The sequence below is a fragment of the Perca fluviatilis genome, chromosome 15, assembly GCF_010015445.1.
Source record: "Perca fluviatilis chromosome 15, GENO_Pfluv_1.0, whole genome shotgun sequence".
NCBI lineage: Eukaryota > Metazoa > Chordata > Actinopteri > Perciformes > Percidae > Perca > Perca fluviatilis.
Genome location: NC_053126.1, coordinates 12,782,216 through 12,809,672, shown reverse-complemented (window position 1 = coordinate 12,809,672; position 27,457 = coordinate 12,782,216). Strand labels below are relative to the sequence as shown.

At 41.5% G+C, this 27,457-nt stretch overlaps 1 protein-coding gene across 1 annotated transcript; it reads right to left on the bottom strand.

The window, feature by feature from the left end:
* Positions 1-1,776: 1,776 nt before the first annotated feature.
* On the bottom strand, positions 1,777-26,923 carry mosmoa (modulator of smoothened a). The gene is made up of 3 exons (XM_039824239.1): positions 25,938-26,923; positions 11,312-11,524; positions 1,777-4,180 (listed from the first exon to the last, which is right to left on the bottom strand). The coding sequence occupies exons 1-3, from the start codon at positions 26,041-26,043 to the stop codon at positions 3,996-3,998; spliced, it is 504 nt and encodes a 167-aa protein (XP_039680173.1). The 5' UTR covers positions 26,044-26,923; the 3' UTR covers positions 1,777-3,995.
* Positions 26,924-27,457: the final 534 nt, after the last annotated feature.

The following is a 27,457-nucleotide window of genomic DNA, read 5'->3' as shown; positions in this document are numbered from 1 at the left end:
AGTGATGTGACACGTGTGCACAAATGTATTTATTCTGCTCATGCAGTGTTTTGCTTTGATGAATAGGTAGAGGTGAGAAGAACTTTTTCATTTGTCATACAGTAAGACTGCTTGTAACCTCTTAATAGATCAATACCTTAATGCCGCATTAAAAGTTTGGGTTTATATTTTATATTTAAGATTATTAACTTGTAGCAATTGTTTATTTTAATTTTCTCTTTCTACGTTTACTGTGACCAAAAAAAGGCAATTCCCCTATATGTAAAAACGTACTTGGCAATAAACCAGATTCTGATGCCTTAACAGGTAAAACTTCACACCGCAGTATTTAAAGAAAAAAAAAATCATATGCAAGGAGCCTTTATAAAAGTTGAGATCAAATATTCATTAATGCATTTTTCTGTAGTTCTGATAAACTCCCGCAGCTATCTTCAGAGAGCAAAGCACTGTTTGGACTGATGTGATCCGCTGAGCCGAAATACTGTGACCTTCTGAAATCCTAAATGGAAACACTACTCATGCTCAACTCCGCGCTGCAAGTCACTGAGAGGCTAATGGAGGTGCAGTCCTGAGAGGAGTCGTGCTGTCTCATCTTCAGCTGCACACTGACAGTGAGAAAATGACAAGTAAATGAAAGTGACCCGTCCAGCTGAATGCATGACAGACATGAATATAAAGACCTATTCATGGTAGTGCTGAGAACTGAACACTTGCTTTCAGATCTCACTGTGCCTATTTGTGTAAAGTGTGATAAATCTGCTCTCTTGAGGAATCCTGAGTTTGTAGTGCATTGTTAGTGAAGGAATGAAGGGCGTACATGTTTATTAAGAGAACCCATAAACTGACGGGCTAATGCTGCAGAAAAGCAAATAAGAACTCCAACTTCAAAGATGTTCATGTTTTCTCTTCAGCTGGAAGCTTAGAGCAGGTTTCATGAGCCTTACAGGAATAGTTCGGCAGTTTGCTTATTTGCTTCCTTGCTAAAATTAAGGGGGGATGATTGACACTACTCTCACATTGGTATTGATCTTCTCATCTAAGCAAGTAAACAAATAAGCTCTGTTAAGCTATTACTTTAAAAAACAGTCATAACTTTGTCTAAAAAGGTAAAATAGTCTTTACATTCCTGAAAAACTGACAGTTTGAAGGTTAAGTTGCAATCAAAAGCAAGGCCAGTTGCTGCCACTAGTCTTTGAATAATAAATAAAATATTTTTGGCAATCAAGCAAGGTCTACATAAAGGGTGCAAATACTGCACGTCCTCTGGAAACGTTTCCAGCTTTCAAAGTCACAAACGCTTTAATGCAGACTCTGAGCGCGCATTGCTGCAGAGCACGTGCTCATAACTATGACGGTGATGCACATGATCGGTCATCACAGAAACTAAGATATTATTCTGATGGAATGCAAAGTAAAAGCCTCAAAATGACTGACTTAAATGAACCACTTAGCCCAGACAATAAACCATTCTAAAAATAGATTTCAAGGCCACTTAACAGCATTTAACAGATGCACTCTGGGAACAGAGAAAGGCCTTGCACTGATGCATCCTGGGTGGCTGCCCTTGAAATAGGTTTTTTTCAGATTTAATGAAGTAGGAGTAGAAGGACATTTGGGTCACATCCTGCAGAAGTAGCATGTTGCTTTTAAGATTAACAGGTTATGGAGAATCTCTCTGATTAAATGATCTGCTTTCATTTGGCCATCATCTCAGCTATTTGTTAGATTCACACTTCACATCCCCTTATATAAGAATAATAAACCATAAAGACTGTGTCAGAGTCACACACACATTTTTCCTTTTTATTCAGTGATAAATAATTTCCTATGATCATAGGCTTTATGTGAAGACATCCGATCAAGGCAAGAGACAAATTAGAGGGCACACATTGCCACCATTAGAAAATAATAGCAGAAACAAAAACAATGAGGTAAGAAGTTCTCTCTTTTTTTTTTTTTTTTTTATACATTTGTGGTGCTTCTATTTCTGTTACCTATACTGTTGAACGCACAGTGCTTCCTAATACAGAAATCCTGCCTTTTGTGTGTCTGTACATTGTTAAACAAAAACAGGTCATGGCACAATACTGAACCAACCAAGACAGGGAGGGCACTGACTGCAGAGTGTAGAGTTAGCAGTATACATCAGACCGAGGAAGAAGAGCTGAGAGCAGGAAACAGAAATACAAAGCAAAACTGTAAGACTTCGCGACAGCGCTCCATGATTGAACGAACACACACACACACACACACACACACACACACACACACACACACACACACACACACACACACACACACACACACACACACACACACACACACACACACACACACACACACACACACACACACACACACACACACACACACACACACACACACACACACACACACTATCTTAGTGTCAGTAGGTTGTATGCTACCCAAATTGTTATGAGTGTAAACATGTAAAGTACAAGCTTATACAGTATGTGTTTATTTCTGTACGCATATGTGCAATTTAGTTGAGGGATGGTTGTGTTAAGTTAAATTGTAAATGGACTTTTAATATTTATGTATAAACCCAACTAATTTCTGAGATAGTAGAGATTTGTGTGTGTGTGTGTGTGTGTGTGTTGCACTCACAGGCCTCAAAAGCAGCACACTGAGGCACAGCCCCATGCATGGACCTGACCTGCAGTCCCTGTGCCTCCACTTTTTTTACAAAGCAAGACAAAAACATCCCCTGGCTCGTTTCTTTCCCGTCCAACATTAAAGGAGAATACCACCGATTATTAGCATTCACATGCTATTTTCACACCTTAATGTAACTTGAGCTTCTACTAAAAAGTCAATACTGTCTGCTATAGTAAGTGATAAATGGGTTATTCTCAACTCCTCGAAAATGTAACACCACAGTGATGTAACACCTTTGAAAAATACTTTAAAAAAGGCCACTGTGCTTGTGGCTGTACTGAACATAATTAGTACTACAAATACAAGAGGTGTGTTAATGTTTAGATGATTATTCTCTAAATTCAGTCTTGTAGTTATTGGCAAAAGATGTGTATCAGTGTCATGGGTTTAGCTTAGCAATTAAATGGCATAATGCAAGGTCTTACATTGAGTGGCATTCTCCTTTATAGTACTTGACTTCCTGTTCTGCTGCCCAGGGAGGTCACCCCTCGTTGCTACCTGCTCCTGATCTGCAGCTGGTTGGAGAGCGGCACACCTGCACCTTCCTCTCGTCCACAGCAGCCCGTGAGCTGGCCCGCACAGCTGTGCTCACAGCTGCTCTCCCCTGCCACACACCTGGGGCCTTGTGAAGTGACAGGCAAAAATATACACTGCCCTAAAGCCAAGCTGGCAGAAAACCCTCAAGTTGCCCTCAAGGATTCGGTTAAGTGAACCTCGATTACACTCAAGCTACTTCAGCGAAAAGGCTGCGTGGGTTGGAAGGAGAAAAAAAAACAAAAAACAAAAAAGAAAACAAAATGTACAACAACAGAAAAGCACACGACTGAAATAGCTAAGAGAAGCCAAAAATAGCAACAGGAGCAGTCGTGACGGTGCAGATGTGTGCTGACGGCGGCCGGGGGTCAAGTCAAGGAGAAGGCTGAAGTGGTCCTCAAAAAATGTGCGCAAGCATTGTGGCCGCAGTTGCCTTGACAGCAGCAGATTAAGCACCCTTTTCCAACAGAACAACAACCGAGACAGCCATATTTAAAATCAACAGTGGCACGGTGCTGCGACAACCTCGGCTGTCCGTTTTCTCACCCCTTTGTGCCCATGCCCCCTCCTTTTAGTGTTTTGTTCGTTGTCATTTTTTTTTTTTTTAGTCGTTAGGTACTCTGCGGTGCTGCGGCCCCTTGACACATAATCAAAGACTTCCCTGTTTCAGGCTTCTGTTCAGAGTTTGTTGTTTTTGATTTTCAGTCATTGTGTGTTTGTGTAGATCCCGTAACATTTTCAGAGCCTCTTGTGTCGGTCCAGAGGCGAGCATGGTCGAGTCCTCAGCCTGGGAGGCAAACTTTGCCTGCAAACAGAAGTCCCACTATGGTGAAGAAGATGGAGAGGACAAACAGCACGTACGAGGAGCCGACCACTGTGTTGTTGGGCAGCTTGTACGGCTGGCCTCCCACCTCGTTAATATAGAAGCCTATGGGAAAGATGAGCGCCGCCATGCAGAACAGGATCACTGGAAGGAAGGAGTGAGAGAGAAAATGTTAGCCTACTGTACACTTAAACATAAAATATCCTATGATTCTGTACAGACACCTCCTACTGCAAAAGAAATAAAAGATGGGACGCAAAAGAAGGTCCGACTTCAGTCATCGTTTTTAGCCTTTGTTCTCCACACAAGGTGCAGAAAATTAAGCATGAACTCACTCCACTTGAGCAGGAAGCATAGGCTGCTCAAACTGAATTAGATTTTAGAAAGTTCATTAGCGACCTCCAATAGTGCCTCTCAAATAGCTTTGAGAAAGCAATTACACAAAGCAGACCCTTGTGCTTTTTAGGAAGATGAGAGACTCAGTCAAAACGCACTGTGACACAAAATGTTTCTGTTAAATGGCATTTAACCTTTGGGTTTTAACATTAAAAGATATGTTACATGTCGTAGATAGCACATTATTCTGACAAATATACATTAACAGAATATCAAGAAACACATCGGAGTTGCCCAGTTTATAATCACCACACCAGCAATTGGGGAAACCCCACATTTTACACCAAGATCAGGGTTATCAGCGCTTAAGCGCTTTCTACCAGCACTGGCAGATGGAATGGAGAAGAAGTCTCTATACGTGACAGTTGGAACTGTCGCGTATAGAGACTTCTCTTCCAGAAGTAAGAACTAAAAACACGGCCATGGAACACAGCATTCCATGCAACAGTATGCCGTGTGGATCACTTCATATGTCAAGAAAATCATGGTAGGTTTTGTTTGTGTTATTTGTTTATTTCATATTGTTTTTTAGCAACCTTTAACGAACACCATTTTCCATAAGCCCTTCGACCTTTTAGGGGTAACGGTGTCGAGTCGGTGGTTAGTTCAGACACGTCTGTAATCACAGCAGGACGAAACGTGAAGCTCTGGCAAAAACATATGGCTATGGATGAAACCAAGTTACGATAGCATAAGTACTGAAAACTCAAAAGAATTCACTCTTTACATGTTACGTTTGCCATTCTGTTGGGTTGTTTGTATTTCTACCTTTCAATTACAATACTTCTGATATTGCCTGTCGGCAGCATTCGTCCACAGTCAAATGTTCTGGCAAATCTCTAAAAAGATGATTGATTTAATGTCAGTCTTGAAGTTAGTAAAGTCATGCTTTTGTGTGGCTTTAGGCAATTATTTGTGGGTAAAATTGTATCATAATCAAGTATTATCCTTGAGCTCACCACAGATTTACTGTATTTCTGACACCACTTGAATGCAGCATTAGTTTCAGTAAATGTTTCTCCATGAACCATAAATAAGCTCTTTAGAACAAACTCAGGCTGATTAACACTGTTTAAATTTCTCTATGTGCTTAAAGGCGCAAATCAGTGATCGGATTTCAGGCTTTCTAAACAGCAACATCCAGCCGTTGACGTGCTACAAGTTAAATCCTACATTAAAGTCAAGACAAACATGAAAGACTGCAGGAAGCAACACATATGCTGATGTTGTTGTAGTTTCCTACAGCTGCCACTAGATGTTACATAAGAGCTTCAATTTACTGATAGAAACCTTTCGTCAGACGCATGATTACAAACCTACTGTGCATCTAGGTTGTTTTTGTTTGAACTGTGGCCCACTGAAACAAATTTAGTTAATTGATTTTTTTCGGAGAGAAGAACGTCAGTAGAGCTGAAGGAAGCTCCATCAGCAACAGCAATCAACCAGCTTTCATCTTTTTTTGTATTTTATCCCCCTTAGAGAAGTTTATAAAACACATTTCATAGACTTTCTGTCTACACTGGTCAAACACTGACACTACAATTCACAAGTTTCAGCTAAACTGTCTCACTCAGTGTTTATTTATGCAATTTAGTAAACCGGCTTATAGTCAGCTTTCTGCACCTGATTTTGTCAAGAATGGTATGGGATTAGAGCAAAGGTCTTCAACAAGGGGTCCGACCCGTAAGGGGTCCTCAGAGTCACTGCAGGGGGTGACAAATTATTATTTGGCCCTTTAAAACAAATGCAAGAAAAGAAAACAAATGCAAGAAAAGAAAGGCAAATAAGCATTTTCGTGTAAAAAAAAAACTAACATTTCATTTACACAACATTGATGATAGGCTTTACTAATCAAGGTAAGGGCAGCCATTCTCAGATATATTTGAGCTTGTATGTTTAATGTATGTTTAATATTAAAATATGATGTACAAATCTGGCCCAGTATAATAAGAAACTCAATTGTATACAATATGGGCTATGTAGTAGGGGGTCACTGTTCTGTCTCTCTTTCAGCTAAGGGGTCCTTGGCCTAAAAAATGTTGAAGACCACTGCATTAGAGAAACCTAATTTAAAAGAGTAGTCCTCTGATTTAGCAATGCACTCCTATTACATGTCAGATTCACAATGGACAGATGATTGAAATCGATAGAGCAGGCTATGCTAGCAAGCTGAGATGAAGATTGGCTAGAGGCTTCTTTTAACTCCAACCATTAACCCCCTAAAAACTGACTCTACTCCCCAGCACATGAAAACACACTTTGATGTGTAAAATCCGCGGAGTTCCCCTTTAACCAGATTTTTTTTAAATTGGCTTTTTCCAAATACGCATGTGCATGACAAAAACTTCAGAGGAAAATTAACCCTCTAATAAACAGTGAGCATGTTGTGATGTTCTGCACAGCATGTTTACAACTGCAAAGCAAAGCAGAGGTCAGGGGTGAAGTCACGACTTATCATACTGTCCAGAAAGTAGGTGTCTGTGATCGGATAGCAAAGTTGTCACTAATTAGAAGAGCTCCCTTTTTCCATTTCCTTTAAATATGTTATTAGTATATATTCCTGAAGCTTTTGGTCTGGCTCTCAGTACACTTCTGTAACACACAGTGACGTTAAAACAGCCAAGCAAACTGAGACTTTTGTCAAACATAGATCAATGGCTGTGCAGAACTTGTGGAATGGCTTCATGTACTTAAAAATAACTATTATTGCATTCAAAGAGCACAGTCGGATCAACATTTCTTCCTGGAATGATGTCTTAGAATGGTGGGGGTGGGGAAATGTGACCCGTTATATGCTACTGTGTGTGCTACATAAACTCTAAAGTTTAACCATCAAGTATTTCAATACTAGATATGACAGCTCTTTAAAGTTAACTGAGGCTGAGTGAAATTATTTTGGTTACCTCAACAGTGTGTAATCCATTTGACAGCACATGAAGCCATTTTTAGCTTTCACCCTTTCTTTCCAATTAGCAGAGATGTTCAGTACCTGAGGGATGCCTTTTCCAGGTCATTCATTCATTCATTCATTCATACATTCATACATACATACACTAACTGGTCAAACATCTCCAGTCTGCCAGCGAGCATAAATGAACAATGTCAGGTAAACTTGCGTCAGAAAGCACACACAAGCTAACATTTACGTCTGTCATTTGGCACTGATGGCACACTTGTTCGCCTGCTGCTGGTGAAAGTATCTTAGCGGATTAACTAATGACTTATAAACATTAATGTCTAGTACAGACGTTACCTCTGCACTTAAATAATAGACCTGTAACAATGAGTCTATTATTCATTTAGTTAAATCAACAGAAAATTAACTTGCATCAATTTAGATAATTCAGACTGATCTCATGAAGTGGCGTATGTATGTATGTACTCGCTATTATAAAGACGCATACTCGCTATTTCGCATGTTTATCAACGCCGTTTGGCCTCCATTGACTTACATTACCTTGCGATTGCGTGTGAATTGACGCTGTATGAAAGGCCGAAAATCTGCTTAAGGAGGTTGGTTGGGGTGGCAGATGGGTAAAACACAGGACTTTCACCCAGGAGAGCGGGGATCGCGTCCCTCGTGTGATGTTTCCTTTCCATGTTTGTTCTTTTCCTAATCCCAACCCCGTTCTTTTCCTAATCCAAACCGTTTTTTCTTTTCAACCCAACCCCCACACGCAACGTGGCTTTAGAAAGACGTTGCAGACTACAGTCAGCTGTATACAACGTAGACATACACGCGGACAGCTGACAGATAACACGCCTCTTGGCTTTAGGAAAGTGGCGTGTAGGTTTTCACCAAAGTCATGATGTCACATTGGATAATTGATTCATCGTTTGACCTTTTTCATGCAAAAGTGTTCAACATCCTCTAGTTCCAGTTCCTCAAAGGATTTGCTGCTTTTCTTTGTCTTATGTTATAGTAAACTGCATATTCTTGCATATTTATTATTACCCCACTCCCACAGATGACCCTCACACCTTGGGGAAACACTGCTGGTATGTGTGTGTGTGTGTGTGTGTGTGTGTGTGTGTGTGTTGTGTTTTTTGTGTGTGTGTGTGTGTGTGTGTGTGTGTGTGTGTGTGTGTGTGTGTGTGTGTGTGTGTGTGGCGACACAGAGGCGGGTCTGTGCAGGTCATACAAAGCTGTCCATTCAGGTGCCGGAGGCCTGGACCCAGTTGCACTACAGACTGCCCACCTTCTCTCAACCTTCAACACCTGGTTGCCCTGAATGCACCACCCCCGTCTCCTTACAACCAACTTCACTTTATTCTTCGTCCCTCCACGTCCATTTGCGTCTTTACATTGGCTCTTTACCTGTACAAACATTTTTTTTTTCACTCAACTTGCCTTCTCATTTAAGCTCCCACCCATTTCCTCACTTAACTTCTCCCCTACTCGGCCATCAGCAGAGAGGTTTTGAAACAAAACAGCTAATTTCAATTTCTAATTTTGCCTTTTCATCCTACACTTCAACCAGGCTCAAGAGGATCCCAGGAAGACCATCAGTCTCTACAGTGTCAGCTAATGGTGGTCTTAAAACAGAATAAAGTGATGATTTATCCTTCTCTTACAACAAACCAAGCCAACAAACCTTATTCTGGGATTTAAAGTGATAATCATCATTAAAAAGAATAACAACAATTTACCTCTCGTCTACTATGGCCAACAGAAGCTAAGCAAGGGTGACAAATTATCACTGTTTCCATGGCAACTGCCTTCCTTTCCTTCAAGTGTGATGGTTAACAATGAGTCAACACCATCCAATTTAGCCAACACAGATTTGTGCTTACCGGACAGACAGACACGTTTGTGGAGAAAGTGGTGATTCATCAGGAATTAGGAAACAAAACCTAATAACAAATCTGCATTTGGCCTGGCAGGCAAAAAAACTTGAGGAAAGCACAGGGTGTTTGTTCAAATCTGCAGAACAAAAAACCCAGTGTCCTGAAAAATGCACCCTGCTTACAAACAATAATACAGAGCATTGTGACTTCACAGGCCACTGCTCCATCTGTACAAGTGTGCTTTACGCCATCTATTCCCTTAACAGCCCAATCAAACTCCGCCCTCCCACACAGCCTTACGAAACCAGCCCAGCCACGGTGCACGAGATGGATGATGGGTTATTATCGAGTGCTGGAAGTGCATCTAAAAAAAAAAAATTAAGAGTGGCGATGTTCAAGGCAAAGAGGGAGAGAAAACACTAGAGAAATGCTGTGGCACATAAGCCACCCACTCTGGTATCAGAGGAGCTGCATTACTCAATAGATCAGCTTCAGGGAGCAAGAGGAGTCGTTAAGCATGCAGGAAAAAAAAAACTCATGAATGCACACACACACACACACACACACACACACACACACACACACACACACACACACACACACACACACACACACACACACACACACACACACACACACACACACACACACACACACACACACACACACACACACACACACACACACACACACACACACACACACACACACACACTTCTGTATATAGCCTTGGATGCTTTTGATGACACTTATCTATACATCTAAATTAGCAGTGCATAACAGGGCCAATTCATACTTTGCAGTGACATCATTACCATGGATACCTGGCGGGCAAGAAACGCCGATAGAATGGCGCTGAACAGTTGCCAGTCACGGGAATTGCAGCCTTGCAGATTTCCAATACTACAATCAATCAACTATTCATACCATATGTCACTCGGAACTTGTGATCCATACACAGCACCCGCTGATGTTTTCATTGCTTTGAAGCTGGCAAAGTCTCTACCAGACTTGGAGTTTGGAGATATTTACATCTATCTTATACAGAATCCGTCACTTTACACCGCACAAAAAATGAAAGCCTACAAAAGTACAGATAGCTATCTTTTTTTCAAGAGTGGATGGGTTAACAACGCTGTCGTATGAGAGGTGAAAAACAGGAATATCTTCATAATCAAAGCAAAGGTGAGTGTTACTAGTTAGTTAGTTAGTTAGCTAGCTAGCTAACTACCCGCTAACGTTTGCTAATCTGTTCAGTCGTGTGATGAAGTCTTCATCTGAATACGTACACCCTGCCTGCCGGCGAATGACAGCTTGATAAGTAGTTTATTTTTTTAAACCTTCTGCCAACACTAGGCTATGTATCATGTAGGGTGACCAGACGTCCCGGTTTGACCGGGACAGTCTGGAGTCCCGACAAAAGCGGTGTTGGGACGCCAACCACTATGAAATTGTCCCGGTTGTTGCGATTAAATAACAGACGTGGTCTTATTATAGCCCGATCATTAACTAAACCCATGTGGAAAGACTAATAAAGCGTCCAGCGTATGATTTTAACAATGTGTGTGTGTCGTGTGTATGTGTGTGTGTGTGTCAGTCAATCGTAGTGGTCTGCGTCTGCATAATCTGTGCCGCCAGCGTTACGATGTATATTTGTAAACATTTTTGCAATGCCTCTTCTTATCGGTGTCGTTTTAACCAGTCTTTTGCTGACACCTGTGTTAAATTTCACATTAGGCTTTCAGCCAACAAATTGATTCTTGAGCAAATTCACTCAATTCACACAACAAATATACGTTATAGAATGATGTTCTTTCCCGCCAGCCAGTAGTTGTGACGTCACGTGTAAAGTATGAATTTTGTGTGAGGATTCAACCTCATCACTTCTCCTTTTATTATTTCCTTCCCTAAAGAGACTATGTCCATGAGAATACTAATGTTGCAAAGGTGACTTTCTATAGGTTATGTCAGGACAGATGAAGTGAGACAGAGAAGAAGGTGAGATAGCTCCAGGGAGAATTGTGCTGATGGCAAGTCCAGTAAAGCAAAACAATTTCATTCAGCGTGAATGTCATTGTCTGGTTAACTTACTGCCAGTAAAGGCGATCCATCGGGCGTATTTGGTGGCTTCTCGGCGCCAGTGCGATGCCACGAGCAGTCCACAGGTGACTGTGAGGGAGATGATGCCCATGATGATGAAGAAAAGTGTAGTGACCCACTCTGGGGGCAGCCGAGGTGGAATACAGGTCCGGTCTCTTCCGTGGATGGTCTGACATTGTCGGACTAGACCGACTGTAAGGGCACCTGCAGATAGAGGTTGTTGAGGAGGTTTTCACTTTAATTCGTCATTCAACAAGCACACAAAAACACTGAATATTGGGTTTACCAGGTGATCTATGACAGGGGGTCTCAACCCTTTTTTGCACTTTGAATATTTTAACACACATTAGGCCTTTTATTTCCTCTACCTCCTGTGAAGAAACTGTTGAGCTCTCATGAATTCTCTGAAAAATAGGATAACAGCATGCACAAATTGAGTAGCTAAGCAAAGATCAGACCATGGCAAGTTCAATGTAATTACTGCTAAAATAGCCTAATGTACAACTTTTTTTTGCACAATCATTTGATTCCTCACAACTTGGTAGCCCCAGAACTGGTCCGTAACATGTAACACAGGAGTTGGGAATCATCAAGCAGAATTTAATACAGCACAGCAAACAAAATGCAAATAACGGACCCCCTGCTACATATATTCTATAAAAATGAATTGCACAGTTAATCCTTAAGCCTAACTGTATCTGTGGATGGCTACAGTAGTGGCTAACTTACCTTTAGGCCAGTAAGCCTATCCTCAATGTATTTTTCTTTTCACAAATTGCAGAGTTATCTTTGCTAATAAGTTGGATTCATGTTAATTTATATTTTCAGTAGGGCTGTCGAACGATTATTATTATTATTTTTAATTAATTAATTGCTGAATTTCTATAGTTAATCCCGATTAATCGCATGATTAAAATTCTATTATTTCGCATTTCAGAACTGTTTTAAGTACATATTAACAATGGAAAGCAATTCTTACCAGTGTATATTGATTGGGAATCAAATGAACGCAAAGAAAGTTACTTTATGAACTTGATTTTAAGATTTGTATGTTTATTATTTATTTATTTACTGTAAACAAAAGGAAAATGTGTGAATCTAGTCACACATTTAAATCTAGAGTCAATATTAGGGTAGGGTATTGTTTGGTTTGGATACCGGTGCTAAAGCGGTATTTTTAAAAACGGTACCAGTGCCTTAACCGATTTTGAAAAATCAAGTTTAAAAAGGTCCCATGGCATGAAAATTTCACTTTATGAGTTTTTTTTAACATTAATATGAGTTCCCCCAGCCTGCCTATGATCCCCCAGTGGCTAGAAATGGTGATAGGTGTAAACCGAGCCCTGGGTATCCTGCTCTGTCTTTGAGAAAATGAAAGCTCAGATGGGCCGATCTGGAATCTTGCTCCTTATGAGGTCATAAGGAGCAAGATTACCTCCCCTTTCTCTGCTTTGCCCGCCCAGAGAATTTGGCCAACCCATGAGAGAGAGAGACATCATGGCTTTCAAACGAGCAAAGTGGCAGTTGGTCAAGGCCAACGGTAGCTGCAGATTGTTACATCCCGGTGTCGGAATCCTCTACAGTGAAATACAGACAAACTTTACAACGTTTAGCGTTTAGGCTAACATTAGCTGCTGTCGTGTTAACTAGCGTCACGTGCAGCGATGTTTCTGTTGCCTCTACCATCTGTTTCAGAGCATCAGAGAGAAGCGCAGGCATATCAGTGGCACCGGAATGAGGCACCGAAATCCGCGTTGCTATTCCTGCAGCAGCAGGATGCATTATGAGGAAGTATGGCAAAGTGCGGCAAAGGGTCAAAATAGTAGCCTGTTAGGCAAGACGCGAAGCAGAGTGAAGTGAAAATAAATTAATGAATGGCGGCATGTGATTAATGAGATTCAAAAAAAATGTAAGCGTTATGCTCGGCCCTTAATCGTATCGCAATTAACGCGTTAATGCTGACAGCCCTAATTGTCAGACAATTTTATTTTGAAAAAATATTATCAAACAATAATGTTGTGCCCCCCGCCCCCCCTGCAGTGACCTCCTTATGGTAACCCCCTTGTGGTCATAAACAAAACATATCAGCATCAGTGACTGCATACGGCATGCTCAGGAAATTCATTCTAAAATGTCCCAAAACTAATGATAACATGGTGCAGAAGGGAACAGCCAAATCATCGACACCTAAAACACAAGATAAGTGGCTTTGAAACGTCAAAAACATGTAGAGGCACTCAAACAGCCCGAGACCCACTGAACGCAAACTTCCTACACAGAGGCCATTTGCGCAATTTGCGCATGTGATGCAAATTTCTTAGACTAGATATTTGAGGGTGACCGTATGCCTCAAGGCCTGAATAAAAACTGTGGGTGAAAAAACTACAAGAATGAAAATTAAGTGTCTTGTACTGAACAGTAAAACTAATTCGGAGGAGGGGAGACAAAAGTGTAGCAGCTCAGCTGACGTCAAGTGAGAAAGAGAAACAAGTGAAGGAGGAGAGAAGAGAGAACCTCCTTTAATTAGTCAACAATTCAGTGCTAGCGAGGAGCTGGGGGGTCTGCTCTCTCCACACTGGTGGGCTCAATTATGGCGGCCAATATTTTTTCCGTGGGCTTTCACACTCAAGAAGAGATAGTGAGGCCTAAATCAATCATGTCAGTTACTGAATCCATCCAACGCAAGTATGACAATGATATTAAGACAAATTTTCAGCAGCTTTTGAGACCCAGTATCTCTGTAAATATAGGTCAAAGCCTTCTACACTTGACAATAACCTTCGCCTTCCTTCATTTCTAGTCTTTGGCTAGGATCTTTGAATATCTAAGTATGCACACTGATGTTCTACTCTACCCATCCATCATTGATCAGACAAGGAGTCAAATGGACTCATGTCTCACTATGAGTCATGAGCAGAGCTCTGCTAAAGCTCGAGTGTGAAGGCCAGTACTCCGAGCAGGAACATGCGCCAGTGGTGCAGCCACTGTGGAGGGACGCCATTCAATTAGAGCAGGTCCTCAAGGGGAATTTCTACCTGAGTAAGCAGAACAGCATCGCATCACTCAGGCCTCTGCTGATCAAAGGTCTCGGGCAAAGAAAGGCGGACTATAAAGCGAGAGGCTGTGGGGGATGTGAGGTGTTCATTTGAAAAATTAGAGGGGTTTTATTACACTTGGATGACGTATAGTGGTCTTTTGGGATGGCAGATGAGCAGTCCTACACCCCATGCTACATTGGACACTTTGTATTTGTAGACAGATTATAGGGCATTGTTATACTGTGTAAAGAGACACAACAGCACTGCATGAAAAATGCAGCACCCTTCTTCATTTCAATGAAGCCACAAGGCAGATAAAACTAGGTTTTTGCAGCGACATCCTGCAGCGAGCGCTGCACTGGCCAATCAAATTGGTACAAGCACACATTCCCGGGTAATTACGTTGTAACATGAATGAGAGAATTCTGCAGTTTACCTGGCAATTGTCTCAACAGAGGTTAAACACATTTTCTTCTTTACAAGTTAACAGCAAAAGACACAAACGGTTGTAGCGTGTTCTGGTCGTTGATAATCCTTTAAAATCGTTGATGTTTTAATCAAACTGACATTCCGGGATTGCATGTCTTTGTCACAAAGGTACCTGAAGCAACACTCCCTGACAAACGCAGCTCCTTGCGTTTCTTTAACGCAACACTGTTTTCAGTCTTAAAATGGCACTAGCTATAAATGTCACAGTCATAATTAATAAACCCCACACTTTAAAAACAGATTCAAAGGCAATATTTTAATTTATTTTTGCTAGCGGTCTTCTTTTTTCCTGCTTTTGCTGCATATGGTGGCTCATTACCACCATCTGTTGATCAGGCCATTGGCATGTGCATCCTCGTGTGAGTGCACGAGATGAACAAAATGGGGACCCACACATGGATAACTCCATAGCGCTAAAAGAGGTCAAAAACTCCCCAGGGAACCTTTAAATAAACTTTGTCCATCTATTTAAAACTGTTAAACATATACGGTATGTGGCTAAGCTAATTCTGAATTGAAGCTTTAATGGCACAATGTCTTCTCAGAGTAATGCAGGGACTTTATTTACTCTACATGTTTGAGGCATTATCTGAAAAAAGAAACATTAACAACCACAAAATAACCAATTCACTGAAAAGGCAAGTCTGTGTAGGCGACATCATAAAAGTTCAACAGGGGCTCAGCAGGTGGGCGGACGTGTGCATAAGATAAGTATGTGAGCTAGAATTTCAGAAGGTCAAGTGCATTACTTGTTCTGTCTGGCACCCAAATCCAGACATTTTATAACCTGTCTGCTATAACCCTTTGTATATTTACACAATGAATACATGATGCTGCTAATAACCCTATTGAGTCCAACGCACTTGAATACGAACAGAATAGCAAAGCCTGTGTGAGAAAAATGTTCATGTCGCTCCAGGGGTGTGGTGCGTTCTGCAGGTGGTCCAGAGGAAATCCTGTCCCCTTTTAAACGCCCATTGAAAGTACTGCTGTTCTAGTAACAACCCACACACACAATGCAAGTGGTTTTAAAAAAACCTTGGGAGCTGTAGATGTTAAAGTAAGCTATGGAGCTGAAGAACTGAGGGCTTTAGATCTGCCGGTACAGGCATACAAACCTACATTTTAGACTACACGCGTCGTTAGGGTACACCTTTCATTACAACCAAGGAAAAACTGAAAAAGGATGTTCTCTGTCTTCACTTTTACCTTATTGCTAATGCAATTCAATTCTCGCTGTGCAGAAACCATAACATAAAAATGGCACATGAATAGCTCACAGGCTTACTCAACAGCCTATTACTGAAGTCGGTAACAAAGTAACCTTGAGCAAATCAAAGTACGGGAGGCTAGCAAGGTAAAAAAAAACAAAAACAGGAACTTGTGCTGCGAACAGAAAACCATTAAGCAAAAGTTTGAAAGCTGCAGTTAATGGCACCGGTTTATGACCATTTCTCCTGGATCCTCTGGCCTCCTGCTGTTTCACTAGCTCTCTGTGTAATTCCTGCCTTACAACAGGCAGGCACGCTATGGTACACGGACGCAGGTAAACAACTCAACAAGCAGGCGCACACACAGACACAAACAGTTCTCGTTAAAGTTGGACTTATGGTCAAAAAGCAGTTGTGTTCATGATACATATTTCATTCTAACATGGGAGACTCCACTTCTGTCTTAACTTGCAAACACACAACCATACAAAGCCAATCTTTTCGTGTAACAGAAAACGAATAAGCCTATTTCCCAAAATGTCTAATTTTTTCTTTAACTGAGGGAAGACATTAAAAAGTACAACTAAGCACCAATGGCCCATTTTCACCCTCTAGCAAACATGATGAGCAAAGGTCAGAGTAAGGAGTGAAGGGAGCATCTGGCTGTATAAAGGTAAGGGCACTGTTCACTTGTGGGTAATAAATACATATTGGGCAGAAAGATCACAAACAGTCTGGGAGAATGATGCTGCAGTTTGCAGTCTAGTAGTGATATTGTTCTTGATAAGGTGATGGCACATCTCTAGTATAATGACCATTTCCAAACACAGCAAATCAGTGTCAGTCTATCTGCTGATCGAGCACATCCGCAGGGTCAAAATTAATCAAAGGTGAACTCTGACTAAAAGTCCACCGAAGAAAGAAACAATGCTTGAACTCAGTTGAAGTAAATGGGACACAGAGCCATTGTGACCATACCTTGAGCCTGCTCGAAACAGCCTAAATGGACTCTCTTTAGTTTACGAACAAATCTTTTATGGCCCCTCTGTCTCTAACATACAGAAATTAATGGGTAAATCCTTTATTTTGAGGCCCTACTCACTTCCACGCCCCCATTGGGCTCTCTTACCCTGCCGTCAACTTTGTGCATACTACGATCAAAATACTCCTCTCACCATGTCTCGGTCCAAATGAGAGGAAATGAGGTCCGAGTCTGCTCATCTTCAGCATGAGGATGCTATCATTAGTGGAATATGGGGGGGTGCTGCTGTTTCAAAGCTCTGGAGGGATGAGTCAAACAGGCCTCTGAACTGTGGTGGGCAGCAAGTAGGCAAGCTAAAGCAGCAAACAGCTGCGTCTTCTGCCACTGCTGCTGGAGGCTTTTAAAGCACCCACTTGCCTTGTTGGGGCACTGGAGCACAGCTGCTGTGTATGGCCAAAACTTGGATACAAACCATGTTAGACCAGCCCACGAGAGTATTGCATTCTTTCAACATAAGTGCTAAATGACAAAGCTAGTCTTATCTAATATACAACCTGCAGCGCCTATATAAAAGCTAAATAAGCAGACAGCAGTTGGAATGCTATCACCTGCATGCAATGAAAGTAAACACTTGGGCCACCTGCAGGCAGTAAGTGATACAGCTATTTTTTTCCTTTTAAAGCTGCTGTTTTCTGTGTGCGATTTAGGGGTGTAACAGTAAACAGAAGTCACCATTCGGTTCATACCCTGGTTTAGGAGTCACAGTTTGGTGCAAATTCGGTACAGTGGTACAGCAGTTCTGCTTTTGCGTCTAAAAGGCAGCGTGAAAGCAGCGGAGATAAGGAGTTAGGATCTGCATTGTTTTCTCCTTGTCCCGGTGATTGCCGCATCCGGGTGATACCGTCGAATGTGCGCTAGCATGTTGAACCGGCAGGCAGGTCTGGTATTTTATTCGCGCTCGTCATAGTGGGACTGACTCACATGCTAATTAGCTTGTTGTGCAATCCCCAGCACCTGACTGTACGAACGGCTTACGGCGGAAAGCTTCTGGACGAAACTTACGCTTGTGAACTTTATTTCCACATCACGCGAATCAATCTGCATCGGTGTATTCTGCGCGCACCAAACAGTGACCCCCGTTCCACGACGGTTCGGCACGAATACACAAACTGTTACAGTCCTAGTATTAATTAAACAGAGTAATTTTCAAACGTCGTCATGTTTACATCTGTAGTTCTAAACCAGCGCTGCTGTTTTTGTCCTTTCCTGTTGGAGGCACAGGTTGGACTGAAATGCAGGTCTAAACTGCTGACTCTAAAACTCTGCAACTAGATGACATTGGCTGGGCCTGGTTTCAGTTGCTTTGCATCAGGGACACTGTGTGTCCTTGTGCTTTGAAAAAGAATAACTAAAATAATAAAATGTAATATTCCTCCATTTCATCATTCATTTTTATATATGTATTTAATTATATAATTACAGAAGCCATTCCTGTGCACAAGTGATTATTTACTGTAATTTTGACAAATCTTAGTCTTTTTCATGCATTTTGTACATTTATATTGTTTCCTATTTGAAACTATATATGAAATTATATGCATGTTTGTTTTTCCCCAATAAGCCAACAAATGTGGCATTTTTCCTGTCGATCACAACTTTCACCTTGTGATCTCCATCAACAGCAGTTTTCAAAATGAGTTCCACCTAAATTAACAGGTGGAAATCACTGCCACTGTTGATTTTGAGAAAAGGTCGCCTTTAAGGTTTAAGATTGTCTATGAAACCTACATCATCTTGGATGTGGCATGATGAAAGGCCAATCTGTGAATTAGCATTTTTTGTTTCAAGGGTGTGTGTGTGTGTGTGTGTGTGTGTGTGTGTGTGTGTGTGTGTGTGTGTGTGTGTGTGTGTGTGTGTGTGTGTGTGTGCAGGGGCGCCGTATAGGGGGAAAGTTAGGACAATTCCAAGGGCCCATGACTGACAGGGGCCCCAAAAAATAGGTAAAAACTAATAAAATTATTAAACCATCATCATTCAAGTATATATATTTCAAATATAATAATACAATTAATGATCTCTTTGTTTTACTTGTTTTTGGCAGTAAAAGTTAAATATCCCCATTGACCAAAAAGTAAACATCCATATTGACCGACCACCGCCCTGTATCTGCATGAAATGGTTTGGTCCTGCCTCAGCGCACTCAGCGACGGTGTTTAGTTGCAGTCAGTAGATGCGCCAGAACTACAGTGACCACAATGTTGCCAAGTAACGTTATATCAAAATCTGGTTTTGAAAAAAAGGAAAGAGAGAAAAGAGAGGAAAAACAAAGGAAAGGGTGTCAAACTGTAACCCAGTTTTTCACCAAGAAAGGTGGGTAGCCTCTAGTCTGTGAGTGGTATTAACCTGTTGGCTTAATGTCCTTAGTGAAATAAGCTAGCTAGCTACAGACTAGTGTTAGCCTACATTTAATCACCATTTAATCAGTGCAGGGAAACGTTTAGCAAGATATTCATATTGAATCATTGTCCCTACCCCTTTTAGCAGACTTAACAACAGATGAGTCAGCAGCACCCCAGTCTCCCCCTAACTGTGTCTCTCCCTGTCCCAGTGAAGAAGGTGAGCAACACTGTGTTCAATGACATGCCAGTTGGCATCATTGCAGGTAGTCTGTGGGGATTTCTCTGTCTCTCTTGCTCTTTTTACCATTACAAAAAAAAAAACACATTAATAACAATTATTTTATCAAATAATGATCATTATGAAATAAAATAAAAAAACAACAACAACCTACTGTCTGTATTGGATGCTGGACAGTTGGAAAGAGTGAGTAGCTTACCTGAGCCTGCATGTAAGATACAGACAATATTAAAATAATCCAGTTTGATACGTTCATTTAGATTGAATTATGGAATGACATCTATAGATACAGACTTTATTATTCCCATCATGAAGGACAATTTATTTGAGAAGCTTGCGCACACACACACACACACACACACACACACACACACACACACACACACACACACACACACACACACACACACACACACACACACACACACACACACACACACACACACACACACACACACACACCGTATCTAATGTATGTAATCAATTGGTGGTGATATAGAACTAGGTAATTTGGGTCAATGTTCTGTAGTGTTAGTGTTATTTATTAGTATATGGCAATCTTGCATCAAATAGTGAACTACATACTAGACTTGCATGCAGGGGTTAAATTGGGCCGGGGCTCAGCCCCAGCACATAAGCCTACTCGTGTCCGGATGTGCCTGCTTGCAGTCTAAATATGTCACAAAAAATATGATGAAAGTTAGGCCTGGGCAAAAAATTGATTAAATTAATGAATTCAAATTTTTTGTTGCGGGCGATTTAAAAAAATAAGTAAATCGAGTTTTTGTGTAATGGCGCATTTTTGGCTCCCCGGAGCTTCCGTAACGTTAGTTTCACATAGCAGTATGGCAAGCGACAACAACAACATCATAGCACACACGAAACAGCAACAGCAAGTGACAACATGGCTACCGGTGAGAGTGGGAAGTTTGTTCCCAAGAAAGGAATAAAATGATCTGTTGTGAGACACAAACAACATGGCAGCGACAGGGACTAACATTAATTATTTTCTTAACCAGTCGTTTCATTACTTACTTATCCGTAATCTCCGCCGAAATGACCGGCAGCTCGCGGTGCTCTGTCCCCGGCTGACAGTCACCTATTCTGGGATAACTGAACCACCAGCTACAGCTGACCTGAAGGAGCACCATGTGGGGTACCAGAGGCGGTGTTGAGGAACTCTGTTGCGGCTCAACGCATCTACTAAATGCCGCTGATACAACCGAGCTGTGACGGAGGTCAGTAGCGGCTTAAACAACTTGCAATCGCCGCTCTGTAGCACGGAGCTCCGCTTCGACGTTTGTTTTTATCGCTACGAAGGAGCTTGCTACAGGTATGCTACATTCAAGAGACCATGGGATGTTAACGTACGTTACAGCAACAGATGGAAATAGGGGCAAGGTTGCGCAATAACGTTAAAATGATTTGAACTTTTAGCGAGGAACGAGAAGTGAATTACCTGTATGTGTGAAAACAACTGTATCTCAAACATCAGTTTTGTTGTTGTTGAATATATAGCCCCCCCCCCCCAAAAAAAAAACAAAACTGGTAGGGAAAACACTCAAACCAATTTATATTTCCACAAAATTGGCATGAATACACATAATGGTACATGCCCCATGTGTGTGTGTATGAGTCAAAACAAAATAAAACTTGTTTTGAACAATTTCTTTGTCATCTGCAGATTGATTTTAAGTAGAAAATCGATTTAAATCTTAAATCAAATTTTTATTTTTTTAAATCGGGGATTTTATTTTTAGGCCATTATCGCCCAGCCCTAATGAAAGTGATGCTTTTGAAAACATGACATTTCTGACAATAAATGAAAGATGTTTGAAATGGCATGTCTATTTTGTCTCGGCGGAGCTGAGATGAGAATTAGAACACGGCAACAACCCGCCCAGAACGGCAGACAATTCACCACCGCGGGTCAACAATAACGCCAAAGTGTCTACGTCGGTAGGATTAACAGATAGAATGCCTTCTCCTAAAGCTAAAAACCCCGTTCGCAGCGGTGGAAGTTTGGTGCTCGGAAGCTCCACCGGCCGCTACGAGTTCATGTCGCTGACCAAGCCGTGGAACCGGTTCTCGCTGTCGCATCTCCTCCAGCGGGTCACCTCCGAGCATTGGAGAGCCCCACTCGGTACCGTGTGTGCGCGTGCGTGCGTGCGTGCGTGCGTGCATGTGTGTTAGTAAAGAGAGAGAATGGGAGAAGGAAGTTTGTGTGAGGTGGCCCTGGTCACCACAGACCCAAATCTTCTCAGCTGTTGCTATTGTCATATGCTGCACTGTCTCTTCATGTGGCACATTATGATTGGCACATTGTATGGGTCATTTCTGATATAACAAGGTAATACAATGTGTAATCAAGTGATGACTGATTAACAGTAGGCTAATGTAAATGCTAAATGCCCTAATACCTGTTGATACAACAATGCAAAATATAGGCTCTTAACCTTGCAGTTTTGCACATATCACGTAAGACTCGATTTCTCCATTTCTTTGCAAAAACCTCTCCAGAAAGTGCCCTTTAACGGTTTATTTTTAAAAACAATTTCACGGGGGTGCATATCCCCGGACCCCCCTAGGGAGAGCCCCCCCACATAACAAATTCCAATTTAACCCCTGCTTGCAAATATTGTGCTAGTACTAGTATTAAACTACAAGCAGCAAGACAGTTGCAAGCCTTTAATTAGAGTTCTGTAAAGCTTTTGATGGGACAGTTAGGTCCTAGAGATGTGGTGACAACAGCTGCGCAGAGGGGGTCCAATTAGATTTTTTGTCATGGGGCCCAAAATTCCTGGCAGCGCCCATGTGTGTGTGTGTGTGTGTGTGTGTGTGAGCGCACACACACACACACACACACACACACACACACACACACACACACACACACACACACACACACACACACACACACACACACACACACACACACACACACACACACACACACACACACACACACACACACACACGAGAATCAGTTTGTGGCGGACACTACAGCAACAATGGCTTTGTCTTGAAGCTCAGCACAGGAAATCAACTTCAGCTGGTATTGCCTGAGGATATCACACTGAAGTGAGGACAGTGTCATAGATATACACACTCTGTCTTTTGTGTTGTGTTACAGTAGTGCTACTTCTCCTTCCTCAAATGTTTGTTTATTTACGTATTCTTGATTTGTTCTCCAAAAGCTTTGATCAAATCACTTGACCAAAACAGGAGGCAAAAGCCACACACACTTAATGAGCAAAGGCAGCTTTATTGCTGCTAACTGCCCAGGAGAACATGTCTGTTTCTCAACACTGAGTACAAAGAAGACACATTGAGGTCCTACATAGGAGCGTTGTCAAGTGCTGAGCCACCCTAACAAACAAAACAACAACAGAGCTGGGAACCAAAGGTCAGCTGACTGGAGATAATATAATCTGGGGAGTCACTAGGGGCTCTTACTTCATATTAATAACTAAACTTCCAACACTACACTAGTCTATTGAATGGGATAGACAAAATAATGCAAACAACTCATGATAAATAGTTTAACTCCGATATAACTTGAACACAATCAGTGCACAAAATGTGGCTCTCATGAATCCAATTACGGTAGCGACATCAGCTCTAATAGAGGCCCAAGAATCCAACAAAAGAGTGTAACAGAGCCCCAAAGAGAAACTGTAAATTTGTATTTAATATGCCTAGACCATCTTAAACAAAACAGGCAAGACTGTACTGACAAAGAGGAGAAAGTAGAAACTATGAAATGTAAAAATAAGAAGACAACCTAAACAGACTTCACTTTAACGTCCCCATTTAACATTTATAATTACTATAATACTATATAATGAAGTTGTAAGCAGCTATATACTGCAACTGTGTTTTACTATACTACTACTCTAAAGTTTGTCTTTTATTATAAGTTCATACACCAGTCTCCACTCATTGGTGCCCACAGAAGACAAATACTTATAAAAACTTGTATCTGCTTACAACTACATTATAGTGTGTTATAAATCATTATTTGATATTTAGGTTAAAGTGGTACAGCAAAAACTAACCACAAATGTGTGTGGTTGAGACCGCACACCCAACCCATAAAGACTAATCCAGAATCTTTTATTTACACTCAAAGCTCTGTCACAAAAAACTTATTGTACATTGGCATTTAAGGTGCACATTATGATGCATTTCTACTTAATGTACAGCTGTATAATGAAAATCTGCTTTTATTTTTCCATTGACTCAATAATGTAAAGAGGCTTTTATAGGACTACGTTGCTGCTGATGCCTTACCAAGATGGACAGAAACTGTAACCTACTGTCCAAGGTGAATATTTATTTAAAATTTACTAACTGCCTTCCTAGATTAAAGAACACTACAGAACAATGACTAGAATAAAAACCTAAATTAATTTACTATCATACATTACACCATGGTCTGGGTGAACACTCAATTCTGATTGGCTGCAAGGTGTTCATTAAAAATTGGTATAGAGTGTTTCCCGTTTAAATTAAATGGAGAGAAAAAAAAAAAAAAAAAAAAAAATCGGATAATCTTATTTACTACACTGAGTAGTCCTTTCAGTGCCACCACAGGATGGCGCTAACACACAAGCTTCAAGATGCAAGTTACACTTCCCCTCTGAACTTCCTTTGTTTCACATTTAGCGACCATCTCACATCCCGTTCTCTTTTCAACTCACTACTTCAGGCTGTGGCCGACAGTAAACATGGCCTATCATTTGTTCATTAAAGCCTTTATATTGATTTGGGGACAATGGCATTGCTGGATAGCTAGCTTGTCTTGTTGGTAAACATACTGTGAAGTTATATTTACCGATTGTCAACCGTACACAATATTACTGACTTTGGATCTTGCTAGAATAACGTTAGCTAGCTAAAGTCTGGTTGGTAGCGGTCTGAGCTAAAGGGTTCTATGAGCTGAGTGGACTAGAAATATCTAGATAAGACCTATCTAATGTCTGTCCTATTTACTGGAGCAGTGACCAACATTTTCATTGCATAAGAACCTAATGGGATGGGAATGCTTGTTCCAGGTATTAGTCAAACCCTCCGGTGTTACCAAGGAAACAGACTTATTGTTTGAAAAACTTTCGATTTTCATTGCAAATGCATAAAAATATATAAATGAATAGTCTTAAAAAATATATTTAGCAAGTGACCATGGTTTAAGCGGGTTAATGGTCTTTGAGCTGTCCATTATCAGGTAATTAATGGTTCTGGCCTCCCCATCGTCCATTAATTCCTGATAATGAACACCTTGTCGGGCATTAAAAGGTGCTGTAGATAGGATTGTGAAGATCCAGGACTTAGCCAAAAGATTTTAATATGACAACTTCTCAGTCCCTCCCCCCTTTCCGTTAAAGCCCAAAACGGTCTCCTAAGCCCCTCCCCCCACAAGGGAGAACGAATGTGTGTGCATGAGCAGTGATTGACACGCAGTAGGAAACCTGCTCTAACACACAAACACACACACACACACACCAGTTTAAATGTAGCGAAGTTTCTACTTTCTGTATGGTTACCCACTTTTTGGCTGTAGTAAACTCTCTAATACAATCAAATGGCATGCATTGTAGATGGTGCCCTCATTTCATTTGCATCCTATATTTGCTAGGTGTGTGTTGGCGGATGATGGACCCTCCCTGACCCAGTTACTAATCTGTCATCCTACAGAGGGAACAAAGAGGAGCAGCTGTCTATCAATAGCCTTGGTGTGTTTTCAGGACCGACACAAATAAAGCAGAGGACTAACAGCACGTGCTTCTCTCCAAAATCAGCAGGGACACCACAAATGAGCACCTGCTTCGGTTCCTCAAGTGATCACTGATTAGATTGATCACTTTAAATGTCAAGTCACAAGAGGAATACAGGATTAAACATTACTTTTAGTGTTAAAATAATAAGCCGCTTAATCAACTAGTCGGTGGACAGAAATAAAGGCTGCAACTAAGGACTATTTTAACGATTTAGTCTGTTCCGTTTTTCCCGAATTATGATGGCCGTTTTTCTCCATTTTCTGACATTTATATAGACTAACCCTAGACGCAGCAGAGGTCCATGGTGCTGATCAATCAGAAAACACTGCTGTGTAGGACAAAAGATGTTGCTGCAGATGAATGGAGCATATCTTTGTTGTGGAGATTATCGGATGGGAAATGGTCATGTGGTGTGGGGGGGCAGTGAAAAAACAAACATAATGGTAGTTTTCAGTGGCAGCTGTGGCCTGCTTCATTTACCTGCTGATTCACCAGTGTTGATCCAGTCTGGGTTTGCAATGCTGGCTATTGCAAAGATATCTGCTGCCAGAAACAGGCACCCTGAAATGATCGTTAGTTTATCCATATCGCCAGCTTATGAAGCGGTGAATGACGTGGAAAAATGTGGTGGTCGTAGTCCAAATGTGAACCGAGTGTTAGGAGATTCAGGGTGGGTTGTTATCTGTTATCAGTCAAACCTCGCCCCCTTCAACAGGAGCCTGCTGCTGTGGTTCTGCTGTGCATTTTGCAGCAACGTTAGCTCCTTCGCGTCAAGCAAGCAAGAGCCTCCAGCTACACAAGGCTCAAAAACGACGCACAAAAGCATCACATCGCAAATACCCGTTGTAGTCCAGTAAGGTAAAACGATAGCTCACTCAGCGCCGGGGCCCTGAACTGTTTTTGTTGTCCTTCGGATCCGTTTAGCAGCAGCAGCCGCAACAGCAGCATCTGGTACAGCTGCAGCAAGCAAGCTAGCTATTTCCCAGATTCGGGCTCGGTGTGCCGAGCTGCGGCCCAGAGGCTGCTCGACGGCTGAGACCGCGCTAGCATTTCAGGCACAATGTCACATAGACGGAGGTGGAGAAGAAGCAAAGCAAGTCCCCCTCACTTCGCAGTATCCGTGTTTCCAACGAAGGTCTAACGTTAACGTTAGCTAGCCGTCAGGAAAACGGGAACCCATCACCCTCTCTTGCTTATTCGAGCCAGTTCTCCCTCTGCGCTGGAATAGCATCTGGTACTTTCAGACCGTTAGCTTTACCTCGTCTTCTTCTTTGGACCACGGTGAGGAGTCGGTATTTAACGCTGCGTATTTAAATCCAAAATAGACGTTAAGTCCCGATGTGGACGGTAAAGCGGTAACGTTATTGTTATGCTTTCCACTCGTGTGCCCACCGTTAGCTCAGCCTCCCTTTCTGCCAAATGACATCAGGCGAACACCCCCACGCAGCGTCGCACACACAGAGCTCAGTGTCTTCACGTTCAGAAAGGGGAGGGGGGGCGGGGGATTTGTTAACTTCTCGCGATACTATGCAAAAATTGGGGGTCGGTGTAGTAGTAGGAACTGAATCAGTGCTACAAGGGTGCACCTTTAAAACCACACACAAGTCTCAGATTCAATGCAAGTCATTTGGTTACTTTGATAATCCGATTAATTAATTAATTGCAAATTCGGGGATGTGCGCCATTACTCAAGATCAAGTTTGTAAATTTTTGATCTGCTCAGAATTCAGAATCAAAATTTGCATAGTTAGCCAATTTTGAGGCCCTTGTGTCAACATCTAATGTTGAGACCTGTAGGTACTCACAACTCATAGCATATTCCTAAATAAAGGTGTTTAATTGAATTAGAGCTGAAATGATACAACAAAAATAATTGCCATTCACTGTTCAACATTAATTTAGCAAACTATCACTGATTCTAGCTTCTAATATTTAAGTTTTGTATGACTGCAAATAAAAAAAATATGGGTCTTGAGTTAAAGCAAACCATTCAAATATTT